The 19,302-nt window shown below is 32.4% G+C and overlaps 8 protein-coding genes across 8 annotated transcripts; 4 read left to right on the top strand and 4 right to left on the bottom strand.

The window, feature by feature from the left end:
- Positions 1 to 101: 101 nt before the first annotated feature.
- On the bottom strand, positions 102 to 1,522 carry BX664DRAFT_341760 (uncharacterized protein). Its single transcript, XM_051547052.1, has 3 exons — positions 1,373 to 1,522; positions 819 to 1,307; positions 102 to 763 (listed from the first exon to the last, which is right to left on the bottom strand). The coding sequence occupies exons 1-3, from the start codon at positions 1,497 to 1,499 to the stop codon at positions 306 to 308; spliced, it is 1,074 nt and encodes a 357-aa protein (XP_051396623.1). The 5' UTR covers positions 1,500 to 1,522; the 3' UTR covers positions 102 to 305.
- Positions 1,523 to 2,634: 1,112 nt separating this feature from the next.
- Positions 2,635 to 5,305, bottom strand: BX664DRAFT_204704 (general substrate transporter). The gene is made up of 12 exons (XM_051540137.1): positions 5,070 to 5,305; positions 4,981 to 5,005; positions 4,815 to 4,819; positions 4,599 to 4,734; positions 4,507 to 4,533; positions 4,311 to 4,432; positions 4,203 to 4,228; positions 3,664 to 4,132; positions 3,539 to 3,600; positions 3,386 to 3,444; positions 3,074 to 3,323; positions 2,635 to 2,978 (listed from the first exon to the last, which is right to left on the bottom strand). The coding sequence occupies exons 1-12, from the start codon at positions 5,111 to 5,113 to the stop codon at positions 2,725 to 2,727; spliced, it is 1,479 nt and encodes a 492-aa protein (XP_051396622.1). The 5' UTR covers positions 5,114 to 5,305; the 3' UTR covers positions 2,635 to 2,724.
- Positions 5,306 to 5,509: 204 nt separating this feature from the next.
- Positions 5,510 to 6,795, bottom strand: BX664DRAFT_204745 (uncharacterized protein). Its single transcript, XM_051540138.1, has 3 exons — positions 6,291 to 6,795; positions 5,992 to 6,219; positions 5,510 to 5,941 (listed from the first exon to the last, which is right to left on the bottom strand). The coding sequence occupies exons 1-3, from the start codon at positions 6,732 to 6,734 to the stop codon at positions 5,906 to 5,908; spliced, it is 708 nt and encodes a 235-aa protein (XP_051396621.1). The 5' UTR covers positions 6,735 to 6,795; the 3' UTR covers positions 5,510 to 5,905.
- Positions 6,796 to 6,967: 172 nt separating this feature from the next.
- BX664DRAFT_341753 (cation efflux family-domain-containing protein) lies at positions 6,968 to 8,869 on the top strand. The gene is made up of 8 exons (XM_051547051.1): positions 6,968 to 7,367; positions 7,429 to 7,623; positions 7,681 to 7,755; positions 7,880 to 7,964; positions 8,027 to 8,239; positions 8,313 to 8,378; positions 8,432 to 8,646; positions 8,707 to 8,869. The coding sequence occupies exons 1-8, from the start codon at positions 7,032 to 7,034 to the stop codon at positions 8,722 to 8,724; spliced, it is 1,203 nt and encodes a 400-aa protein (XP_051396620.1). The 5' UTR covers positions 6,968 to 7,031; the 3' UTR covers positions 8,725 to 8,869.
- Positions 8,870 to 9,118: 249 nt separating this feature from the next.
- BX664DRAFT_317788 (uncharacterized protein) lies at positions 9,119 to 10,869 on the top strand (the record flags this gene model as incomplete). Its single annotated transcript, XM_051542761.1, has 4 exons — positions 9,119 to 9,413; positions 9,476 to 10,306; positions 10,574 to 10,648; positions 10,706 to 10,869. The coding sequence occupies 4 exons, from the start codon at positions 9,119 to 9,121 to the stop codon at positions 10,867 to 10,869; spliced, it is 1,365 nt and encodes a 454-aa protein (XP_051396619.1).
- Positions 10,870 to 11,293: 424 nt separating this feature from the next.
- On the top strand, positions 11,294 to 12,139 carry BX664DRAFT_341750 (linker histone H1 and H5 family-domain-containing protein; the record flags this gene model as incomplete). The annotated part of the gene is made up of 3 exons (XM_051547050.1): positions 11,294 to 11,429; positions 11,509 to 11,527; positions 11,674 to 12,139. Coding segments are annotated over exons 1-3 (253 nt in total), but the record flags the coding sequence as incomplete, so codon positions are not given.
- Positions 12,140 to 13,007: 868 nt separating this feature from the next.
- Positions 13,008 to 16,025, bottom strand: BX664DRAFT_303028 (ribose 5-phosphate isomerase A-domain-containing protein). The gene is made up of 10 exons (XM_051542458.1): positions 15,851 to 16,025; positions 15,745 to 15,778; positions 15,474 to 15,670; positions 14,926 to 15,414; positions 14,501 to 14,849; positions 13,910 to 14,105; positions 13,713 to 13,849; positions 13,620 to 13,654; positions 13,451 to 13,558; positions 13,008 to 13,392 (listed from the first exon to the last, which is right to left on the bottom strand). The coding sequence occupies exons 1-10, from the start codon at positions 15,968 to 15,970 to the stop codon at positions 13,186 to 13,188; spliced, it is 1,872 nt and encodes a 623-aa protein (XP_051396617.1). The 5' UTR covers positions 15,971 to 16,025; the 3' UTR covers positions 13,008 to 13,185.
- A 1,538-nt stretch (positions 16,026 to 17,563) lies between these two features.
- BX664DRAFT_303026 (uncharacterized protein) lies at positions 17,564 to 19,044 on the top strand. The gene is made up of 5 exons (XM_051542457.1): positions 17,564 to 17,830; positions 17,882 to 18,166; positions 18,268 to 18,561; positions 18,613 to 18,712; positions 18,773 to 19,044. The coding sequence occupies exons 1-5, from the start codon at positions 17,593 to 17,595 to the stop codon at positions 18,924 to 18,926; spliced, it is 1,071 nt and encodes a 356-aa protein (XP_051396616.1). The 5' UTR covers positions 17,564 to 17,592; the 3' UTR covers positions 18,927 to 19,044.
- Positions 19,045 to 19,302: the final 258 nt, after the last annotated feature.

Here is a 19,302-nt window from a genome sequence, read left to right as displayed (position 1 = left end):
ATTTTTGTGGGGCAAGATTGAAAGAATTCGTAGGAGGAAAAACGGTTAAATTCATCGCTCAATAACAAAAAAAAAAAAAAAAAAAAAAAAAAAAAAAAAAGTATAATAACAAATGACTTTTGGACTCTGTTACTTGACTTTATTAAACAAAAAGAAATAATATAAAAATGAGAATGAATATAATTGAGTGGGGAAAGTTAAAGAAAAGTGTATATGTATATATAGAGAGAATAAAAATATATAAAAATGTAATCTATCTAAAGTTTTGGTTTTTCATTGTTAGAAGAAGAGGGGCCCGAGTGTATTCAGTTCTTGAGTTCTTCTTGTTCAGCTTCCAATTCACTAAGATAACGTTCAGCATCCAAAGCAGCCATACAACCAGAACCAGCACTAGTAACAGCTTGACGATAACGCTTATCTTGTACATCACCAGCAGCAAACAAACCTTCTACGTTGGTAATAGATGAACCGGGTACAGTCTTGATATAACCTTCACTATCTAATTCAACCACATCCTTCACCAAACTAGTAGCGGGATCGTGACCAATAGCATAGAATAATCCATTAGCTTCGATCTTGCCTTCTTCACCAGTTACATTGTTCTTGGTAGCAACATGAGTCAACAAGTTACCATCACCGAGAGCACTGACAGGAGATGTGTTGAAGTGAACGGTAATCTTGGAGTGTTTGAGAAGACGACTGGCCATGACTTTAGAAGCACGGAGAACATCACGACGAACAAGAACATTGACATGAGAACCATCTAAAAAAAAAAAACATTAAATCATCTCATCCTCTAAATAGATAAAGGAACTTACACTTTGTAAGATAAATAGCTTCTTCAGCAGCAGAATCACCACCACCAATGACAACCAAAGGTTTATTTCGGAAGATAGGTACAGCACCATCACAAACAGCACAAGCAGAGATACCATTTTGCCAGTATTGGTCTTCACCAGGTAAATGCATACGTTTGGCAGATGCACCAGTAGCAATAATGACAGCATCCGCAGTATCGGTAGGTTCGGCATCACCTTCAGAACCTTCACGCCAGAGTTGGAAAGGACGTTGAGTAGTAACAAGCTTGGTAATAGTTTCAGTTTCGATCACAGTACCAAATCGTTCAGATTGAGCACGCATCTTTTCCATCAAATCACCACCCATCACACCGTCAGGGAACCCAGGAAAGTTTTCAACATCGGTAGTGGTAGTAAGTTGACCACCAGGAGCAACATTATTAGCCATCATACCTTCAAAAAGAATAGGATTCAAGTTGGCACGAGCTAAATAAATGGCAGCAGTATGACCTAGAAAATAATAAATGTTAAAAAAAAAAAAAAGAAGAAAAGAAATAATAGTAGTTCTATTTTACCAGCAGGACCGGAACCAATGACAGCGACTTTATGATGTTTAGGAGCCATGTTGAAAAGTGTAGTATGAAAAAACCGACGAGAAGAAGAAGAAGAAATAAAAGTACGCGAAAGAAGAGAAAAATTCATCAGTTTAAAAAAAGAAAAAAAAAATAGAATCGGAGGGATGATGACAAAAAAAATATATATGTGCCTTATTCTAGAAGAAAAAAAAAGAAAAAAAAACTCTTAAACCCAGTCCAATAAAAATCTATCTTAGTAATGAAGTCATCCAATCAGATTCATCTTTTATTTTATCATTCAAAATGAACCACTTTCAATGGCCGATTGTATTACAAAAATGGGATTTCTTACAAACATAGCAAAAGCCAATCATACAGTTTTGTTCACTGATAGATGACAGTTTTTTTTTATCTACTTTAATACAAAAGAAATTATAATCAAATCAAATGATCATTCATTATTATCAAGCAACTGATATCGTATTTTCTAGAAAAGAAAAGAAAAGAAAAAAAAAGGAGTCAACTTTTCATAAATGTTGGAGATTCCCAAAGAAAAAAATAAAAAAGTTGATATCAGATAATATTTGATAGATGCCATCATAAAAAAAAAATAGTTTATTAATTAAATAGAATGTATGAATAAAATAATAATATATACAAATAAATAAAATAGATAATAACCAGTAAAAAAAAAAAAAAATAAAAGAACAAATGATTTCTATGTGACTAAAACCCCAGGGGTGGGCCAAAAATACAACGTTGTTATTTCGACGATTAAAATTCTAATGGTCAGATATAGAAGAAGGAGGAGGTGTTGTTTTTGTTGTTGGTTCATTTAAAGTTGTGATCGGTATATTGTGAATAGAAGAATTAGAATCCATAGAGCTAGGTACGGTAGGTAATGTTGAAGGAGGCATTTTCTTCTTGTTATTATTATTATTGCCAAGAGTTTGAGCAGAAGAGCCACGTCTAGAATGGAAAGGTCGAAGGGTATGTAAAGATGCACGTCGAGGTGTAGAAGTCGATCCTTTTGATTCATCATATTGTGACTTGGAAGATGGTACTGGTCCAAGAGCAATAGGTAAATTGGATTCTAATGCTTGAACCACAGTTGAGATTGGACCTGTCAGTTGATCGGGAGTCCAGGCATTTTCTTCTGCTTCTAATTGCATACGTTCTAATCGATCCCGTTTCTCGCGATATTGTATTTGTTCCAAATGTAATAATGCTTCAGCTGCAGTAGCTGGATGATGAGCACCAGGTCGTTGATCAATCAACGCCCCACTAAAGATCAAATTGATTTCCTCCAAGGATCGTCCCTATATATATATATATATATAAACATGAGTCAATCATCCAGGTAAAAGAATAAAAAAAGATACCATATCTTTTTTTTTTTTACTTACCCTGGTTTCAGGATAATAACTATGTACAACCAAAGCCATGATGATACAGATACAGCCAAAAAATAAATAGGTTCCCCAAAGCATGCCTTTAAACATCAGAGGTGCTATCACAGTCACCACCAGGTTGAAAAAGTAACTAGCAGATGTGGTCACACCCATTGCATTTGCCCGAATAATTTGAGGATAAATTTCAGCAGGATCTATATAAAGATAAAAAAAAATATATATGTTAATGATGTCTCCTATCTTTTTTTTTTTTTTTTTTTTTTTTTGTGAGGAAAATCATTCCACTTACAAATCCAACCAACAGGACCCCAAGATAAAGCAAAGAAAGCAATAAAAATACATAAAAATACCACCATTGAATAAGTAGCTGCCTTGTTATCCCCATGCATTGCTGAGAAAGTAGTACCAATATAAAGACGAGTCGAACTGGTTGCCAAAGTATTGTCATAAATAGCAGATAAAATAGCCACAACCACCATCGAGATAGCCATTGCCAAAGCACCAATCACAAGAACACGACGTCGATCCCATCGATCAATCTAAAAATAACAACAATAATAATTGATCAACCTTTATCCATTCATTTCATGGTGATACTTACAAACCAAAAACAAGGAAGTGTACCCAAAAAGTTCACCACTCCCACAATCCCATTTCCAACTATCAAGAAGAAGAAGAAAAAGCAGGTTAATATATATATATCAAATATTCACTGATGTTTATATCTTTTTTTTTTTTTTTTTTTTTTTTTTACCTAGAACGGCGGTTGTAAGATCCATCACACCAGATGCTTCCATAATATGAGGTAAATAAAATCTAAAAATATAAAAAACATGATCAGTCATCAATAAAAAAAAATTCTTCTTCTTTTCCACTTACAATATAGCATTGATACCAGATAACTGAGTAAAAATATGAATACCCATACCGAGTAGAGTTCTTGTTAGATTATTTTCAATACCAGTTGACCATAGTGCCACAAATGATTTCCGAGTATAATGTTTATCGAACCATACATCTTGTCGTACACCAGTAAATTCCATTTGTAAATCTAAATCCTTTTTATCCCCTTCACTTCGTAATAAGGCCATGATGTCTAATGCTTCATCATATCGATTCCTATAAATCAACCATCGTGGGCTTTCTGGAATAAGATGAAGTCCAAGGAGAAGTAACCCGCCAGGTACAAGTTGAAACGCAATAGGTAATCTCCATGAGATATCATCATTTTGATTTACAAATGTACCATAAGAAATCCAATAAGAAACAGTCATACCCAAAGTTGAGCCAACTTGATATAATGTAATCAATCTACCACGATTTTCTGGTCTTGCTATTTCACTTTGATCTATAAAAAAAAAAGATCTACCCGTGAGTTTATTTATTTTTTTTTTTTTTTTTGGTAATTCAATCATTACATAGTGGTACTAGCATACTGAAAACTCTATTGATAGGAAAAGGAAAAAGGTCATGATTAATCACCAAAAGCAGTAAAGAAGAAGGCTTGTTTTTTTGTATAACTATACCCTAATCCCAGTCCAGTGATGATCCTTCCAGCTAGAAATGATGCCAAGTTAGGTCCTGCTATTTCGACAACACATCCAAGTACGTTCAATATACATCCAATATAAAATAATCGTTTTCGCCCCTGAAATAAATATATTAGTTTAGAAGCAGTAATGAAAATAACTTTTTTTTTCTTTTTTTTTTTTTTCTTTTTACCAATCTATCAGCTACAAATCCAGATACCTAAAAAAAGAAACAATGACATCAGAAGTAATATTCTTTTTAGTATTTGTTAAAAGTGAACTTACAAAAGATGCAAGAAAGGCAGTGGCAAGTGATACCGTGACAGCAGCAACACTAGCAGAACTATTGTAATCACCTAATTGATATTTTTTCGTAAAGGCAGGCATTACCAAGCATGAAGATATAACACCGCTATCATAACTAAAAAAAAGAAAAAAAATATATGAGTACATGATGCATATTTTGACATGAAATTGATAAAAAAAAAAAAAAAACCTTACCCATACTATTAGAATAATCAAATGAAATTATATATTATATATATATCGATATTTTTTAATAAAAAAAAAATAAAAATAAAAAAAAATCAGTCTTGTATTTCCTGAAGAGTTTTCATACCGTCTAATAATAATAAGTATAAATTTTTTTTCTTTTCTTCATCCTTACCATAAATCCACCAAGTGATACATAACTATGTATAAGAAAAAAAAAAAGATCAGTTCATCCTATCTAAAACTCGGATAAAGAATCCTCACCTGCATATCAAGTATATCCTTGCTTGAGAAGTGATCAGATGCATTCGATCTCGGGCAGTTTTGATATAAAGGTAGATATATGACGAATAAAATAAAAAGCTACCTTTTTTTTTTTCGTTGTTACTGTTGTTGGTGTCCAAGTGTGTATAAAATAAAACGAGATCAAATAAAGTGTAAAGGTGTTTTATTTATACTACAAAGCGTACTAGTAAGATTGTAGAGGGAATATACATGAATATATATAGAGAATGAATTGTGTATCAAGAAAAGAAGAAAAAGGTTGAAACGAAAGGGGGTGACCTTTTTTATATCAAGGTTGATAAAGACAAAGAAAAAAGAAAAAAAAGGAAGGGAAATAAAAAAAAAGTGTGAAAAAAAAAAAAGTTGGTTCCAATTTTCAAGTCCGGTCAATCCCACAGTGAACATATCTACTGAAACCAATCCCAACCTAATTGATAAAGATGATTCAACATCTACCACAAAATATAAAAACGGTAAATCACGTGTGTTTTGATAGAATACTTTTTCCTACCTTGAGTCGAAATTTTGTATCAGCTTGAACTTTATAACGATCAGGCATTAACCATTCTGGAGGAGATATTGAAGTTTCATCTGATTGAGCTATATCTTGTTCTTGTTGTTGTCTTGCCAATTGTTCAGGAGTAGGATTTGTTGACATCCATTCATCCATTGTATCCAAATAATTCCATAATTGTTCTCCAGCATGGGAAACTGATAAGCACATCCCATCCACATCCACAGGTCGATCCGAAGCAATACATAGTAATAATAGACCTTCAACGTTACCTGATACTAATGATTCCCGTACACATTCTTCAAAAGTACCATCCAAATTGGATTCCAAATATAAACTAGTAATATCAAATAACATGCCAAAGAATCTTGCAAATTGTAAACATACTTTTCTTCTTCGCAGTAAAAGTTCTTGAAGATGTTCTGATGCTGAAGTTGATGATGGTATTGATGTAGATAGAGAAGGTAAAAGAGTGGTTATCCAAGAGGTACCTACCAAAGGCATCTTTGGAGTAATCCATTCATTGATTAACGCACAATGTTGTCTCCATATCCAGGTATAATCGCGAGGTAAAAATGGTGCTAAAGGATGTTTTGTACTTCGTCGTCGATATTTCTAAGAAAAAAGGGATAATAGAATATGAATTTATTATTTTGTATTTTTTCTTTTTTTTATATATAACTTACGGGATCATGTAAACCACGAATACTTGCAGTATGAAGATAAATATGTCGAATTTCCAAACAAAGAGAAGCATAATCACGTTCAAGACCTTGAGATAAAGAGGGACAGAGTACTCGTTGTACTACTAATTGTTGTAAAATATCAAGTAACTGCGTAAACTCTGCTCGTTGATCAAATTTAGAACATTGTTGGACATGATAGCATAAGATATGTAAAATTTGTTGTGCTGTATCATAACGGGTATCTTGTTTTTGTCGTTCAGTAGAAGTCAAGGTTTCATAACATCGTAGTAAACTGGCGACTTGAAAATGGAATCGATAATGTTTTTGCAAGTAGGTAGAAACCATAGGTGCCAAAGGTCCAATAGAAAGTAATGTATCAATATCTTCATATTGCAAATAATCTAATATCGTCCATAATAGTTCAGTAGGTAATTCATGAAGCATGGAAGGACAGTAAAAGAAGAAAGATTACAGAAAGAAAAAAAAAGGCAGTAGAAGAAGAACAAGCGTAAAAGAAGTAAAAATAGTAAGAAAAAGACCGATTGCCAAGTAAGCAGCAAAAAAAAAAAAAAAAAAAGCGGGATTCAAAATCAAAAGCGCAGATCTTTTTTTTTTTTTTTGGTGGGGAATGAATTGAAAATACGTATCATCATTATATCTCTTTTCCTCTTCACCTTTTTTTTTTTTTTTTTTACTTTTGAAGTTTCTTTTATATATATATATATATATCTTATTATAAAAATGACAACAACTGTTACTAACACTATACAAAACGTGGAACTTCAACAAGTATCTTTTAGGCGGGGACATACGACTGCGTATAATGAACACGACAATACTCATCTACAACATCGACATACTCATAATATGGATAACGAAGCAGGTGTTGAACCAACAAGTGATCCTTTATTTTTAGGCACTAGTAAAAAAACAGAAGATGATCTCAAGATATTAAAAGAACAAGGCAGTTCAAAAAAGGTACGACAGTTTTATCGAGATCAAAATGAATTGATTGATAATATGTTGGGACCTTTGAATCCTTTGAATGAAGAAGAACAAGAAAAACAATTATTAAAGGTAAAAAAAAAAAAAATAAATAAATAAATAAATAAAAAATGAAATCTAATAGATATAATAGTTGAAAATAGCCGTATATGGATCAGTGGTGGCCAACGTTATTTTATTCGCCCTTCAATTGATTGCAGCCATTACATCTGGTTCTTTATCTATTTTTGCTACCATGGCTGATTCTTTTATGGATTTATTGAGTTCAGTAGTATTGATGTGGGCTTCTAGACAAGCAGCTAAACCAAATTTAACCAAATACCCTGCTGTAAATAAAATAAGATATTATTTAGTGCATTTGAAACTAATAAACTCTTTGATTTAGGGAAAAGCAAGAATGGAAACTGCCGGTATTATTGTATTTTCTTGTTTGATGGGTTGTGTAGCTTTATTTTTGATTGTAAGTTTATTATTATTATTATTATTATTATTATTATTATTATTATTATTATTATTATTATTATTATTATTATTATTATTATTATTATTATTATTATCGTTTATTTATCTTTTATTATTATTAGATTGAATCTGGACAAAAATTATCATCTCAAGATACTGAACCAGCTTTATCTACTATGTCTATTGCTATGGTGGCTACTGCTTTAGGTAAGAAATAAAAAAAAAAAGAATAAAAATGTTATCTTATATATTTTTTGTTTGTTTATTAGGTGTGAAACTGATCCTCTATCTCTATTGTGTTTCATTGTCTCATCATTCATCTGCTAAAGTATTGGCACAAGATCATAGAAATGACCTACTCGTGAATTCCCTGGGATTGATTACTGGTATCATTGGAACTAAACTTGTGGGATGGGTTGATCCTGTTGGATGTATTATCATTGCTCTTATCATTTTGACCAGCTGGGTTAATACTTTGATTGGTAAGTAACACATAAAAAAAAAAAAAAAGATGATATACTGATGATCTTTTTTTTTTTTGTTTTATCTTTTTAGAAAATATTCAATTAATTGTTGGAAAAAGTGCAGATGTTGGATTCTTACAAAGAGTAACTTATATAGGTAAAAATAAATAAATAAAATAAAATAATTTTATTCTTATAATTATATTATAGCATTAACTCATCCTGGAGTACTTCAAGTTGACACATGTCGGGCTTATTTTGCTGGTAATAATTTATTTGTGGAGGTAGATATTGTTCTTCCTCCTGATATGCCGCTTTCAGAATCACACGATATTGGAGAAGCCCTTCAGATCAAACTAGAATCTTTACCGAATGTTGAACGTGCTTTTGTTCATGCTGATTATGAAACTTCTCATAAACCTGAAGTAAAGATTTATTATTATTATTATTCAATAATGATTAAACTTGTTTTTTTTTTAATATAGCATCAAAAATCAAAATGAAATTATATTTATGCTTGTCCATGCTCCGATTTTGATCTTTATTCGTTTAGTTTCTGATGTTAATCACGAGCCCTTTTTTTGAATTTATTCTATCCTTTAGTTATTTTTTTGATTTATAAAAATAAAATTTTTTTATTTTATTTTATTTTTTTTTTTTGATTGTTTTTCTTTTTTTCTTTTTAATTGTCTATATTTTTTTTGATCCTTTTTATTATTATTATTATTATTATTATTAAGTTTTTGTACCTTCTTTATATATATTTATATTGAATGACAAGTATATATTCAGGATCATCATCTATTACAACAGGATCTTATATTGATGATATAGGAAAAAGTAAGAAAAAAAGGGAGGATATAAATCATAACAGTAAGACTAAATTTCCATTCGGTTATGTTAGGATTATTAAACGTACTGCTGACTAGTCTCTCACTTGAATTATGCATACCAATTTTCATTAGCCGCAATATTGATGTTTTTCGTTGGCTAGCTATGAAACATACAGAAGATTTTGCTAATATTGGTGTTGAATCTTCTGATGCTTGTAGAAGATTAGCATTATTCACTCAAGCTCTTCATCGTCATTTAAATGGTTTACCTTTATTTACATCATTAGATTATGAAGAAGATAGTGATGATGATGATGATAATCGATCTATCTCAGCAACTGAAATTCTGTGTAACCCAGGTGAGCTTTTTTTTTCTTTTTCTTTGTTTTCTATCAAACTTATTTTTTTTTTTTTGTCATAGGATCACATATTGAACTTGAACTCATTGATCGTACTGTGACTTTATTTGATCATTATACTCGTCCAAACCTTACAACAAGACAAAGGAAATCTCTACGCTGGTCGTCTACTTTATCAGTTTTAGGTGAATCTGTAGCTACTTTAAATACACCAGCAACAACAACAACTAATACCATTAATGAAACCTCAACTTCAATACCACCTCCTCCGTATGAAGACGATACTAGAAATAAAAGTGGGTTAATCAAACGTTTATCCTTTCGATCAAAACGAAAAAGACCTCTCTCTATGCCTGCCAACTGGATTTCATCTGATACTACAAGAATGCATCCTCTCCGTATTTATGAATCTTCACCAACCACAGCAGAAACTAGAGCTAATATTAGAGAACAAAGGGCTCAATATCATTTGGTCAAATTACAAGAAACACAACAAAAACAACAACAACGGGATATGTATTTACGTAAACGATGGGAAAAATGTCGATCGTGTGTGATATTACCAAGGGAAGAAGAAGGACGGGAAGAATTACCAGCATACAATTGTACGGTTTACAAAATGGGTCATGTTTTTGTGAAAAAGGAAAAGGATGGACCAGATATTAAAAGTCGACGACGATCATGGAAATTAATGTATGTGGAACTTTGGGGTACTATTCTTCGATTATATCATGCAAAAGATGCAACAAGATCTCCTACAACTATTATCTTTAACAATGAGAACAAGAAGAACAAGAAGAAAAAGAGTGATCTAATGGCTGCTGGTGCTTCTTATTACAAAGGATTGTTTAGACCTAGTCGAATTGGTCATGGTACTTCTGGTGTTCATCTTGGTGATAATGATCCTCTTGCCTCTTTTTTTACTAATAATAATTCCACCATCTCATCATCATCATCATCATCACAATCATCGAATAGTGCCTTTGCATTTATTAAACGACAATATCAACGACATCGTGATCAACAACAACAACAACAACAACAACAACAACAACAACAACAATGTGCAACTCCAGTTTCTACCATTAGTTTAGCTCGTGCAGATGCTTCTAGGGCTTGGGATTATACAAAATATCCTCATACGTTACGTCTCACTTTAGATCAAGGATCGCAACTACTCTTTCGACTTGGTTCTCATATAGAAATGATTTCTTGGATTGAACATTTACAAGCAGGTAACAAAAAAAAAAAAAAAAAAAAAAGACCATCACTCACATTTTTACATATTTTAGCTATCAATATCTCTTTAGATTTGGAATTACGACCGATGCCCAAATTCATGACTTTACCCAATCGACTTTCTGTCAATAATAACAGTATAAATAATCCACGAGCTCTTCAATTGGAACAGATTAGAGAACAACGACAAAGGGAACAATACGAAATCTTACTTTAGTGATATTTACATCTATTTACCCTTCCAATAATAATAATAAAAAATCATTTATACAATTTTCTTCTTTTTTTATATAGAATGCGATGTATATGTATGTATGTATATATGTACGTGCTTTTTTTTTGACGAAATGTCAATCATTCTTTTATTTGGTGTCGTTAGTAAATGATCCGCCATCTTTTTCCCCTAATTCTTATGAATAAGGAAAAAGCGGATATTGAAGAATTTTTATGTTTCTTCAAGCGCGTTGTATGATTGGTGAGAAATCAGTTGAACAAAGGGAAAAAAAGAACTGGCCGGTGATTCAAATACACACGCTACTCACTTTTCTCTTCCAAGTTAAATTTTTTATATAATTTTGCGTCGTTTCCTTTTTTTTTTTTCCTTTTCTTTTCTCTTTTCTTTTTTCTTTTTTTTTTCACACACAAACTCTTCTTTTTTTTTCCACTACTCTTTTTTTTTTCTTTTTCTTTTTAACAACATATACATATACACATATGGCTACCTCTGCTGCTGCTCCTAAGGCTAAGATCGCCACCAAGAAATCTGAACATCCTCCCGTAATGAATATAAACCATCATGATGATATCAAAGAGAAAAACTAATTACCTTTTTTTCTTATTTTTTATGATTTTATAGTATGAAGCTATGATTAAAGGTTAGTTGCAGAAAGAAAAATAAGAAGAAAAAGAAAAAAAAGGGGGATAATATGTTGATATGATAGGAGAAGAAGATAGATAGTGTATTCGGGAATTATCTTACTCAACTTTTTTTTTATATATTTTATTTTATTTTTTTTTATAGCTGCCATTCTTGCTTTGAAGGAACGTAAGGGTAGTTCTCGTCCTGCTATCAAGAATTATATTTTGGCCAATTATAGTGTTACTCGTGGAAAGCCTTTCGATACTCAAATCTCTGCTGGTATCAAGCGTGGTTCTCTCAAGGGTATCTTCTCTTTGCCTAGAGGTAAAATAATATGATTAGGATTAGAAAAAAAAAAATATTTTATGGATGTGAAAAAAAATTTTCTTCCTGTTCTCCCTTTGAAAAAAAAAAAAAAGGAGGCGGGAGAAAGAAAAAAAAAATAAGTTTTTTTTTTCGAGGGGAAGAAGAATATGCGCGCGTTGGAGGTTGGGATGATCATTGTATTGACCATTTTTTTTATTATTTGTATTATGATGATCATTTATTAGGTCCTTCCGGTACCGTCAAATTGGTAAAACCCGAAAAATCCACTGAAGAAAAGAAGAAGGCTGCTCCCAAGAAGGCTGCTCCTAAGAAGGCTGCTCCTAAGAAGGCTGCTGTCAAGAAGGCTGCTGCTACCAAGAAGGCTGCTCCCAAGAAGGCTGCTACTACCACAAAGGCTGCTCCTAAGAAGGCTGCTCCCAAGAAGGCTGCTGCCACTACTACTACTACTACTAAGAAGGCTCCTACCAAGCGATCCACAACCACTTCAAAGGCTAATGTCAAGGCTCCTGCAAAGAAAGCTACTACTACTTCCAAGCGTGCTCCTGCTAAGCGATCCACCAAGGCCTAAATTGATTTTCTTCCATTTTTTTTATCTCTAATATCATTCATTATTTGATCCCTACTACAACCTTTTTACAATTTTTTTTTACCATATGATTCCACTCTTCCCCATCGAACCCCAAACTTCAGTTTGTTTTGTGAAAATTGAATCGATTATCTAGCATTATCCCTTCTTATTTGTTGAACCCCGTCTTTTTTTTTTATATTATTATTATTACTTTTTTTCTTTTCTCATCCATTTTATTTTACCATATTCTCTTATCTCTGTACAGTCAATAAACAAATCAAATAGTTTCTTAAAAGGGAATTCATTACCAAAAATAAAAAAAATAGATGATTGTTTGTTGGTTATCGATAGAGTAACGCGCTTTTTTTTTTTTTTTTTTTTTGTCACGCTCCCCCATCGGAAATTGTGAACACAAAAAAAAAAAGCGCCGCGCATATTGAAAAAAAAAAAAAAATATATGCGCGACAAAAACGCTACAGGCGGGTTTTTTTTTTTTTATCAAGATACACGAACTTGGGAGTTACCGTGACAACAGAACTTTTTTTTTCCTTTTTCTTTTTTTTTTTTTTTTTTTTCTTTCTGTATCATATGAGTTATAATGGTTGATCATCATCCTAGGCACCCTTGAAAAATTATCATTCATCATCATAAAGTTCATTTCTAGAGTCATCATCATAGAATCACTATCATCATTATATATCATCAAAACAAATAATAGTAATGGTTCATAGAGGGATATCATAATTTTATTATTCCAACATATATATATATATATAGATCTAGTTGGCTTCCAAAGTAGAAACGGAACCATCATTTTCACCAAAATAAGCGACTTGAGCCATTTGACAGAACAAACCAACCTCATAGACACCAGTCAATAATTTGATTTCTTGAAGAAGTTTGGAAGGATCATGAATGGGACCAAAATGAGTATCAATAACAAAATTTCCATTATCCGTCACCACAGGTCCGGCCTTATTGATGGCCTAAATGAAACAAACATATGATTTAAAAAAAAATAAAAATATAATATTTTTAACTTACCATACGAAGTTTGGATTCGATGGGTTTCAAGGATAATTTGGTTTCTAATTGACGCATGACCATTTTATAGGCCATAGGCACCACTTCAATAGGAACTCCTTTGGTCCACTAAAAAAAAAAAAAAAAAAAAATGTATCAATTCAAGTAAAAAAAAGAGAGAGAATTTTACCTCAACACCTAAATGACTTGATTTCTTTCTATAATCTAAAAAAGGCAAATAAGATGAGCAAAGAAAAATAAAAAAAAATCATTTTATTTTTACCAGCAACAATGATGAATTTCTTGGCTGCTTCAGCTACAACCTTTTCTTGGAATTGACAAGCTCCACCTCCCTTGATAGCATTTAATTGAGGATCCACTTCATCAGCACCATCAATGGTCACATCAATCACAGGATATCTAAACATATAAAACGCGTCAAACTTAAAATAAAACAAAACCAAAAAAAAAATTACTTACTGTTCAATACTACCAAGATTCAAACCACCTTCAATAATCAATAGTTTACTTTGGAAACTAGTAGGAATATAGATCAAATGGCGTAATTCGGGTTTTTGCAGGATCCTTTCCACTACGTAGACCACTGTCGAGCCTGATCCAATACCAATCACCTTATCATCGGGTGAAATATGATCATCCACTGCCTTGTAAGCAGCTAACTTTTTGCCAAGTTCAATAGGATTTGTCGCCATAATACAAGTGATAAGAAAAAAAAAAAAAAAAAAAAAAAAAAAAAAGAGAAAAAAAAAAGATCCAACGTTACATTTTCGGAGTCATCACACACCCCCGCAAAAAAAAAAAAAAAAAAAATTTCGTCATCTTTCTGCAGGTACTAAAGTACAATTTCCTCTACATATATCCTTTTATGGAATACATAAAAAAAAAGAGGGTATAAAACAAATAATTTTATTTCAAATCAGAAAATATATTAGGGAAATAAAGTCAAAGAGGATTTGAATAAAGAAGGAGAAGACGAAGAAGGAGAAACATGATAAACACAAGTCGATCGAGTCAATGGATAGGATGGCTTTTGTCGAAAAGGAAATCGACTCTTACTGATTGAGGATAGATTGCTTTCTGTGGAGGAGGAGGCAAATGCTTGAGCTTCACTTGATAATCGACTGGATAACATGGTTTGATAGTACGCTTGATAAGGATGAGTAACCATAGTATGAGATGTTTGGATATGAGATGATGATTTCATTCCATTTCGTCGTTCTTGTCTATGTACATTATCATCATCATCATCATTGGATGATTTGATTGGTGATGAAGATGATTTCGTCCAAGTGTCCAAAGTATCAGGTGTCATCATGGTATCCGTAGATTGATGATCATTCAAAAGTGAATTCAAAGGTGATAATGACTGATTTTCCATCATTGTTGGTGATACTAAATGCTAATCGACATATATATATAATGAGACATGGTTGTATTTATATATATAAATAAAAACAGATTTTTTCACAACTTACCACATCTCTTAAAGAAATTTGTTCCTGAGGAGAGGTAGGGATGGTTGGATCATCTTCTTCTTCTTCGGGTTTTGCAAGAACACAAACGATATATAAATGTTGTAAAGAAGTTGGATTGAACAAATCAGCGCCAGTGCCACCACCCAAATAAAATCTAGCTTGTAACCGTTGATATCGATATGGATCCGAAGTTTTAAAGACAAGGGATTGTTTCAACGTCATGGAACCATTGGCGATCGTGGACAGTTGATAAGGAAGGAAGGAGGTGAAAAAATCAGCGGTTGTGCGTTGCGTTGATGGTAAAGGACCTTTTTCACAGAAAGTAGCATTGTCAAGTAAAGATCGATGAATACGGGCGATTAAATGGATGTCTTTTGGTACAATAAAGTCATAAAGTGATCGATGTGAGAATTCTTGTGGATATAAACCAACAAAGTCTAATGATTCATCTGATACACGAGCACAACATAATTCCATAGATAAAAACATCTATATATAAAACATGATGATCAGTTTCATGGACCCCTTTATTTTATGATGATTTTTACCGTCATCGTAGAAGAATGAAATTGTTCTCTATCAGTAGAAGGTCGAGTCATGATAAAAGAGGAAGGTATTTGTCTAAGCATTGCTTTCATAGCTTGTCGTTTATCCGTTCGCTTTGGTCGTCCTCGTTTCTTGTGTTGAATATCACGACAACTCTCTGATTTCCCAGAAGAGACACAACGTTTACAAGGTCTTGATACTACCCAAAAAAAAAAAAAGAAAAAAGGTAAATGAGGGGTCAATATTATATATATATACTTGTTTAGTACTTACGGTCGCAAGCTAAATGAGCTTTTTTACAATTGATCTATAACAAAAAAAAAAAAAAAGAAGAAGAATTAGATAAAAAAAAAAAAGAGACTTTAGTTTCTTCTCTTACACAAGCAGTTTTGACATGAGGCTTTAGTTGTCGTTTCTTGGATGTATTTAAATCAGTAGTATCATCGCTATTTTCAGAAAAAGGAAAAGATGAAGGTAGATGAGATAAAGCGATAGCCATTAGGACGAATATAAAAAATATACGCCAATAAACGACATAAGAAAGAGAAAAGAACGAAATCCTGCTCATTTTTCCCAAGAATGAAGCATTCGGAGATTTCGGGTAATTTTCAACAATGAAGATTATTTTGTGTACAGAAAAAGTCAAATCAATTTTCTACATAAGTATCACAAATTAAGATGAAAATAGTATTTTCCAATTGATTATAAAAAAAAAATCGAGGATCAGTTTATTAGTTGGACTAAAAACATACGAACAGAAAGGATAAATGTGTCTAGCATGGAAGATAACTTATTTTCTAAATTGTTTGCCAACAGATTATAGGAAAAAAGAGATGAATATTCAAATAATAACGTTGCATAATGTGATACTTTTCTTTTTTTTTTTTTTGTTTATTTACCTTGATTAGCGATCCTAGCCCAAGTGCTACTCATGTTCCTGAATAAAAAGCCTTGACTATATATAAAACGAATAAAAAGAGTGAGATCATGGTGTTGAGACTCTTCTACTAATATCTAACCTTACATTATATCCAAGGGATAATATGGGAAAGAACGAAGAAAAAAAAAAGGTGAAAAAAAATACAGCACAGTAAAGGATACATATTACCTGAATCAAAAACAAAATGAACTATACACTTTTATCGTCTATTTCGAAAAAACTGAAATCATCAAAAACAAAGTACCAAACTATAGGTAAACCCAGCTTGTTGTTCCTAAGCAATATAGAAGGGTGGACAAGCGTGATGGTAGCATGCATGATTCACACAAAAGTGAAAATCACAGGTAGACCTACTTGTTGAATCCAAGCAACTATAAAGGGCAGGTAAGCTAAGGGAAGCATACATAGTTCGATGTTCAAGAATGATTCGCAGTTTTCGCCTAATAAACGACGTAGATGATAGTCCACTTTGTATCTTGTATTTCATTTGAATAGACCATTTCTTTGACTATATGTAAAAAGAATAAAAGGAAGAGAAAAAAATGTGAAAACAGAATATAACACAATAATGGATACATATTACCTGAATCAAAAACAAAATGAACTATACACTTTTATCGTCTATTTCGAAAAACACTGAAATCATCAAAAACAAAAATACCAAACTACAGGTAAACCCTGCTTGTTATTCCCGAGCAATATAGAAGGGTGGACAAGCGCGATGGTAGCATGCATGATTCACACAAAAGTGAAAATCACAGGTAGACCTACTTGTTGAATCCAAGCAACTATAAAGGGCAGGCAAGCTAAGGGAAGCATACATAGTTCAGTGTTCAAGAATGATTTGCAGTTTTAGCCAAATAAGCCACGTAGATGATAGTCCATTTTGTTCTTGTATTTCATTTGAATAGACCATTTCTTCGACTATATGTAAAAAGAAGAAAAGAAAAAAAAACAATTGTGAGAGAATCACGCGCCATTGAAAAAAAAAAAAAAAAAAAAAAAAAAAAAAGGACCTGGTCCAAAAAAACATCGACCTGGTCCAATCAGAGAAGCGCCTAGTGCATGCAAAAATTGGACCTGGTCCAACCAAAAAAAAAAAAAAGACCTGGTCCACAAAAACATCGACCTGGTCCTTTTCTTCCTAAAAAATGAAAATAACACAAGAACAAGCACTATGCATGTTATATTGCGAAGTATACAACGACACAAACGTTGAAAAATTGAACAACAGATTGAAGGAAATGGGAGACGTGGTGATTTGCTATGTAGACGATAATCCCATGGAACCATTTATATTACCAATTCAAAAACAAAGCTCCAACCCATTCAGGTACCATTTATATTCCCTTGGCAACGATAACGACATGACGGATAAATTGAAAGGACAAGAAGATCGTACTGTAGAGTCTCCACTGGGTAATTATAAAAAAGAAAATAAGCATTCGAAGTGTTAACCATTTATAATAGTCTCGGATACCATGATCAAGACTTTTCTTGACGAAGTCTTTCTACCTCACGAACCATTCAATGACAATTATCAAAAAAAACTTATGACAATGCATGGCATAATGGAAATATTGTCGAGGTACACGACGAAATTTGACGAAAAAAGCAATATCGCCTTTGCCAGATGGTGTACACAAGCGAAGGTCTCACTCCTGAACGCGGAAGTAACAAGAAAAACTGGAAAGGGTAGTTTTGGCTCCAAGATCCGGTACCGAACAGTCTTCGTCCTGAAAGACGAATTGATTGGTAAGAAATAATATTGTCTCAGTGCAGTTTTTTTTTTAGAGGGAGACAAGTAGAAAAAGAAAGACACAATTTACAAAGAAATTGCTTACATTTTTCTATAGATGATGTGGTCAAAGCTATCAAGGATTATATACCTAACTATCAAGCTCATATAAAAAATTTGAAGGAAGATGGATTCCAAATAATTGGATACTGTAGAAAATCAAGAACAAATGAGGACGATGATACCAGATTAAGACTGCTGCAGGACATGATCAATCGACTTAAACAAAGATCATTGGTAGACAAGGTATTCGTGTCGCCTTATTCATCAGCTGGTGAAAATCTCAATGCTAGGGACGCCCAAACTAAATTTGACATTCACCAACTTAAGAACGCTTCCGGCACTACACAAGGTAAGGAAGTTGATGTAAGAGGCATTGCGCGAGTCTAACATTTTGTTATAGATTTGATTTCCTACCTGGCTGCAACAAAAAAAGTTTGCATGGTTGTGCTTGATTTTGCTGGCTTAACCACCAATGTCAAAGATTTGAAACAATGGTTATGGTAATTTAATCTAGTTAAATGTACATACTTTTAGCTAACATGATTAATCCTTATGCATAGTGATAACCCAAACCTGGAAAATATAATTATCGATCAACTACCCATTCAACATAAAATCAAAATTTTCAATCGTGCCCAACTGCTCAATGATGTCAAAACTCTTGAATTGTTCAATTGCCGTACGGGATGTGTACAAAGAGCCAAAAAATGTTGATTAATACATAAAAAAAAATATGGAAGTTACATTAGCCACCCAATAAAAAATCTGCCTTTTTACTCTTTCTGAAAAAAAAATCTTTAGTCTACATCTTCATGTCAAATCTATTGTCCACATCTTTTCAACAAAAATAATCATCCATCCAAAAAAAAAAAAAAAAAAAAAAAAAAAAAAAAAAAAACTGCAGTCCACACCTTCATGTCAAGTCTATTGTTCACATCTTTTCAACAAAAACAATCATCCACACGAAAAAGAGTGCTTATGTCCACACCACACAAAAAAAAAAGAAATCTAAGTGCTTATGTTGATAGCTGAATGTTTTTTTTTATTTTTTTTTATTTATATGGAATTTAAATTATGCCCTTTTTTTTAT

This window comes from Halteromyces radiatus (genome assembly GCF_025201355.1).
Source record: "Halteromyces radiatus strain CBS 162.75 chromosome Unknown BX664scaffold_9, whole genome shotgun sequence".
Lineage (NCBI taxonomy): Eukaryota > Fungi > Mucoromycota > Mucoromycetes > Mucorales > Cunninghamellaceae > Halteromyces > Halteromyces radiatus.
The sequence above is the reverse complement of the archived record's forward strand: the minus strand, read 5'-3'. Positions and strand labels throughout refer to the sequence as shown.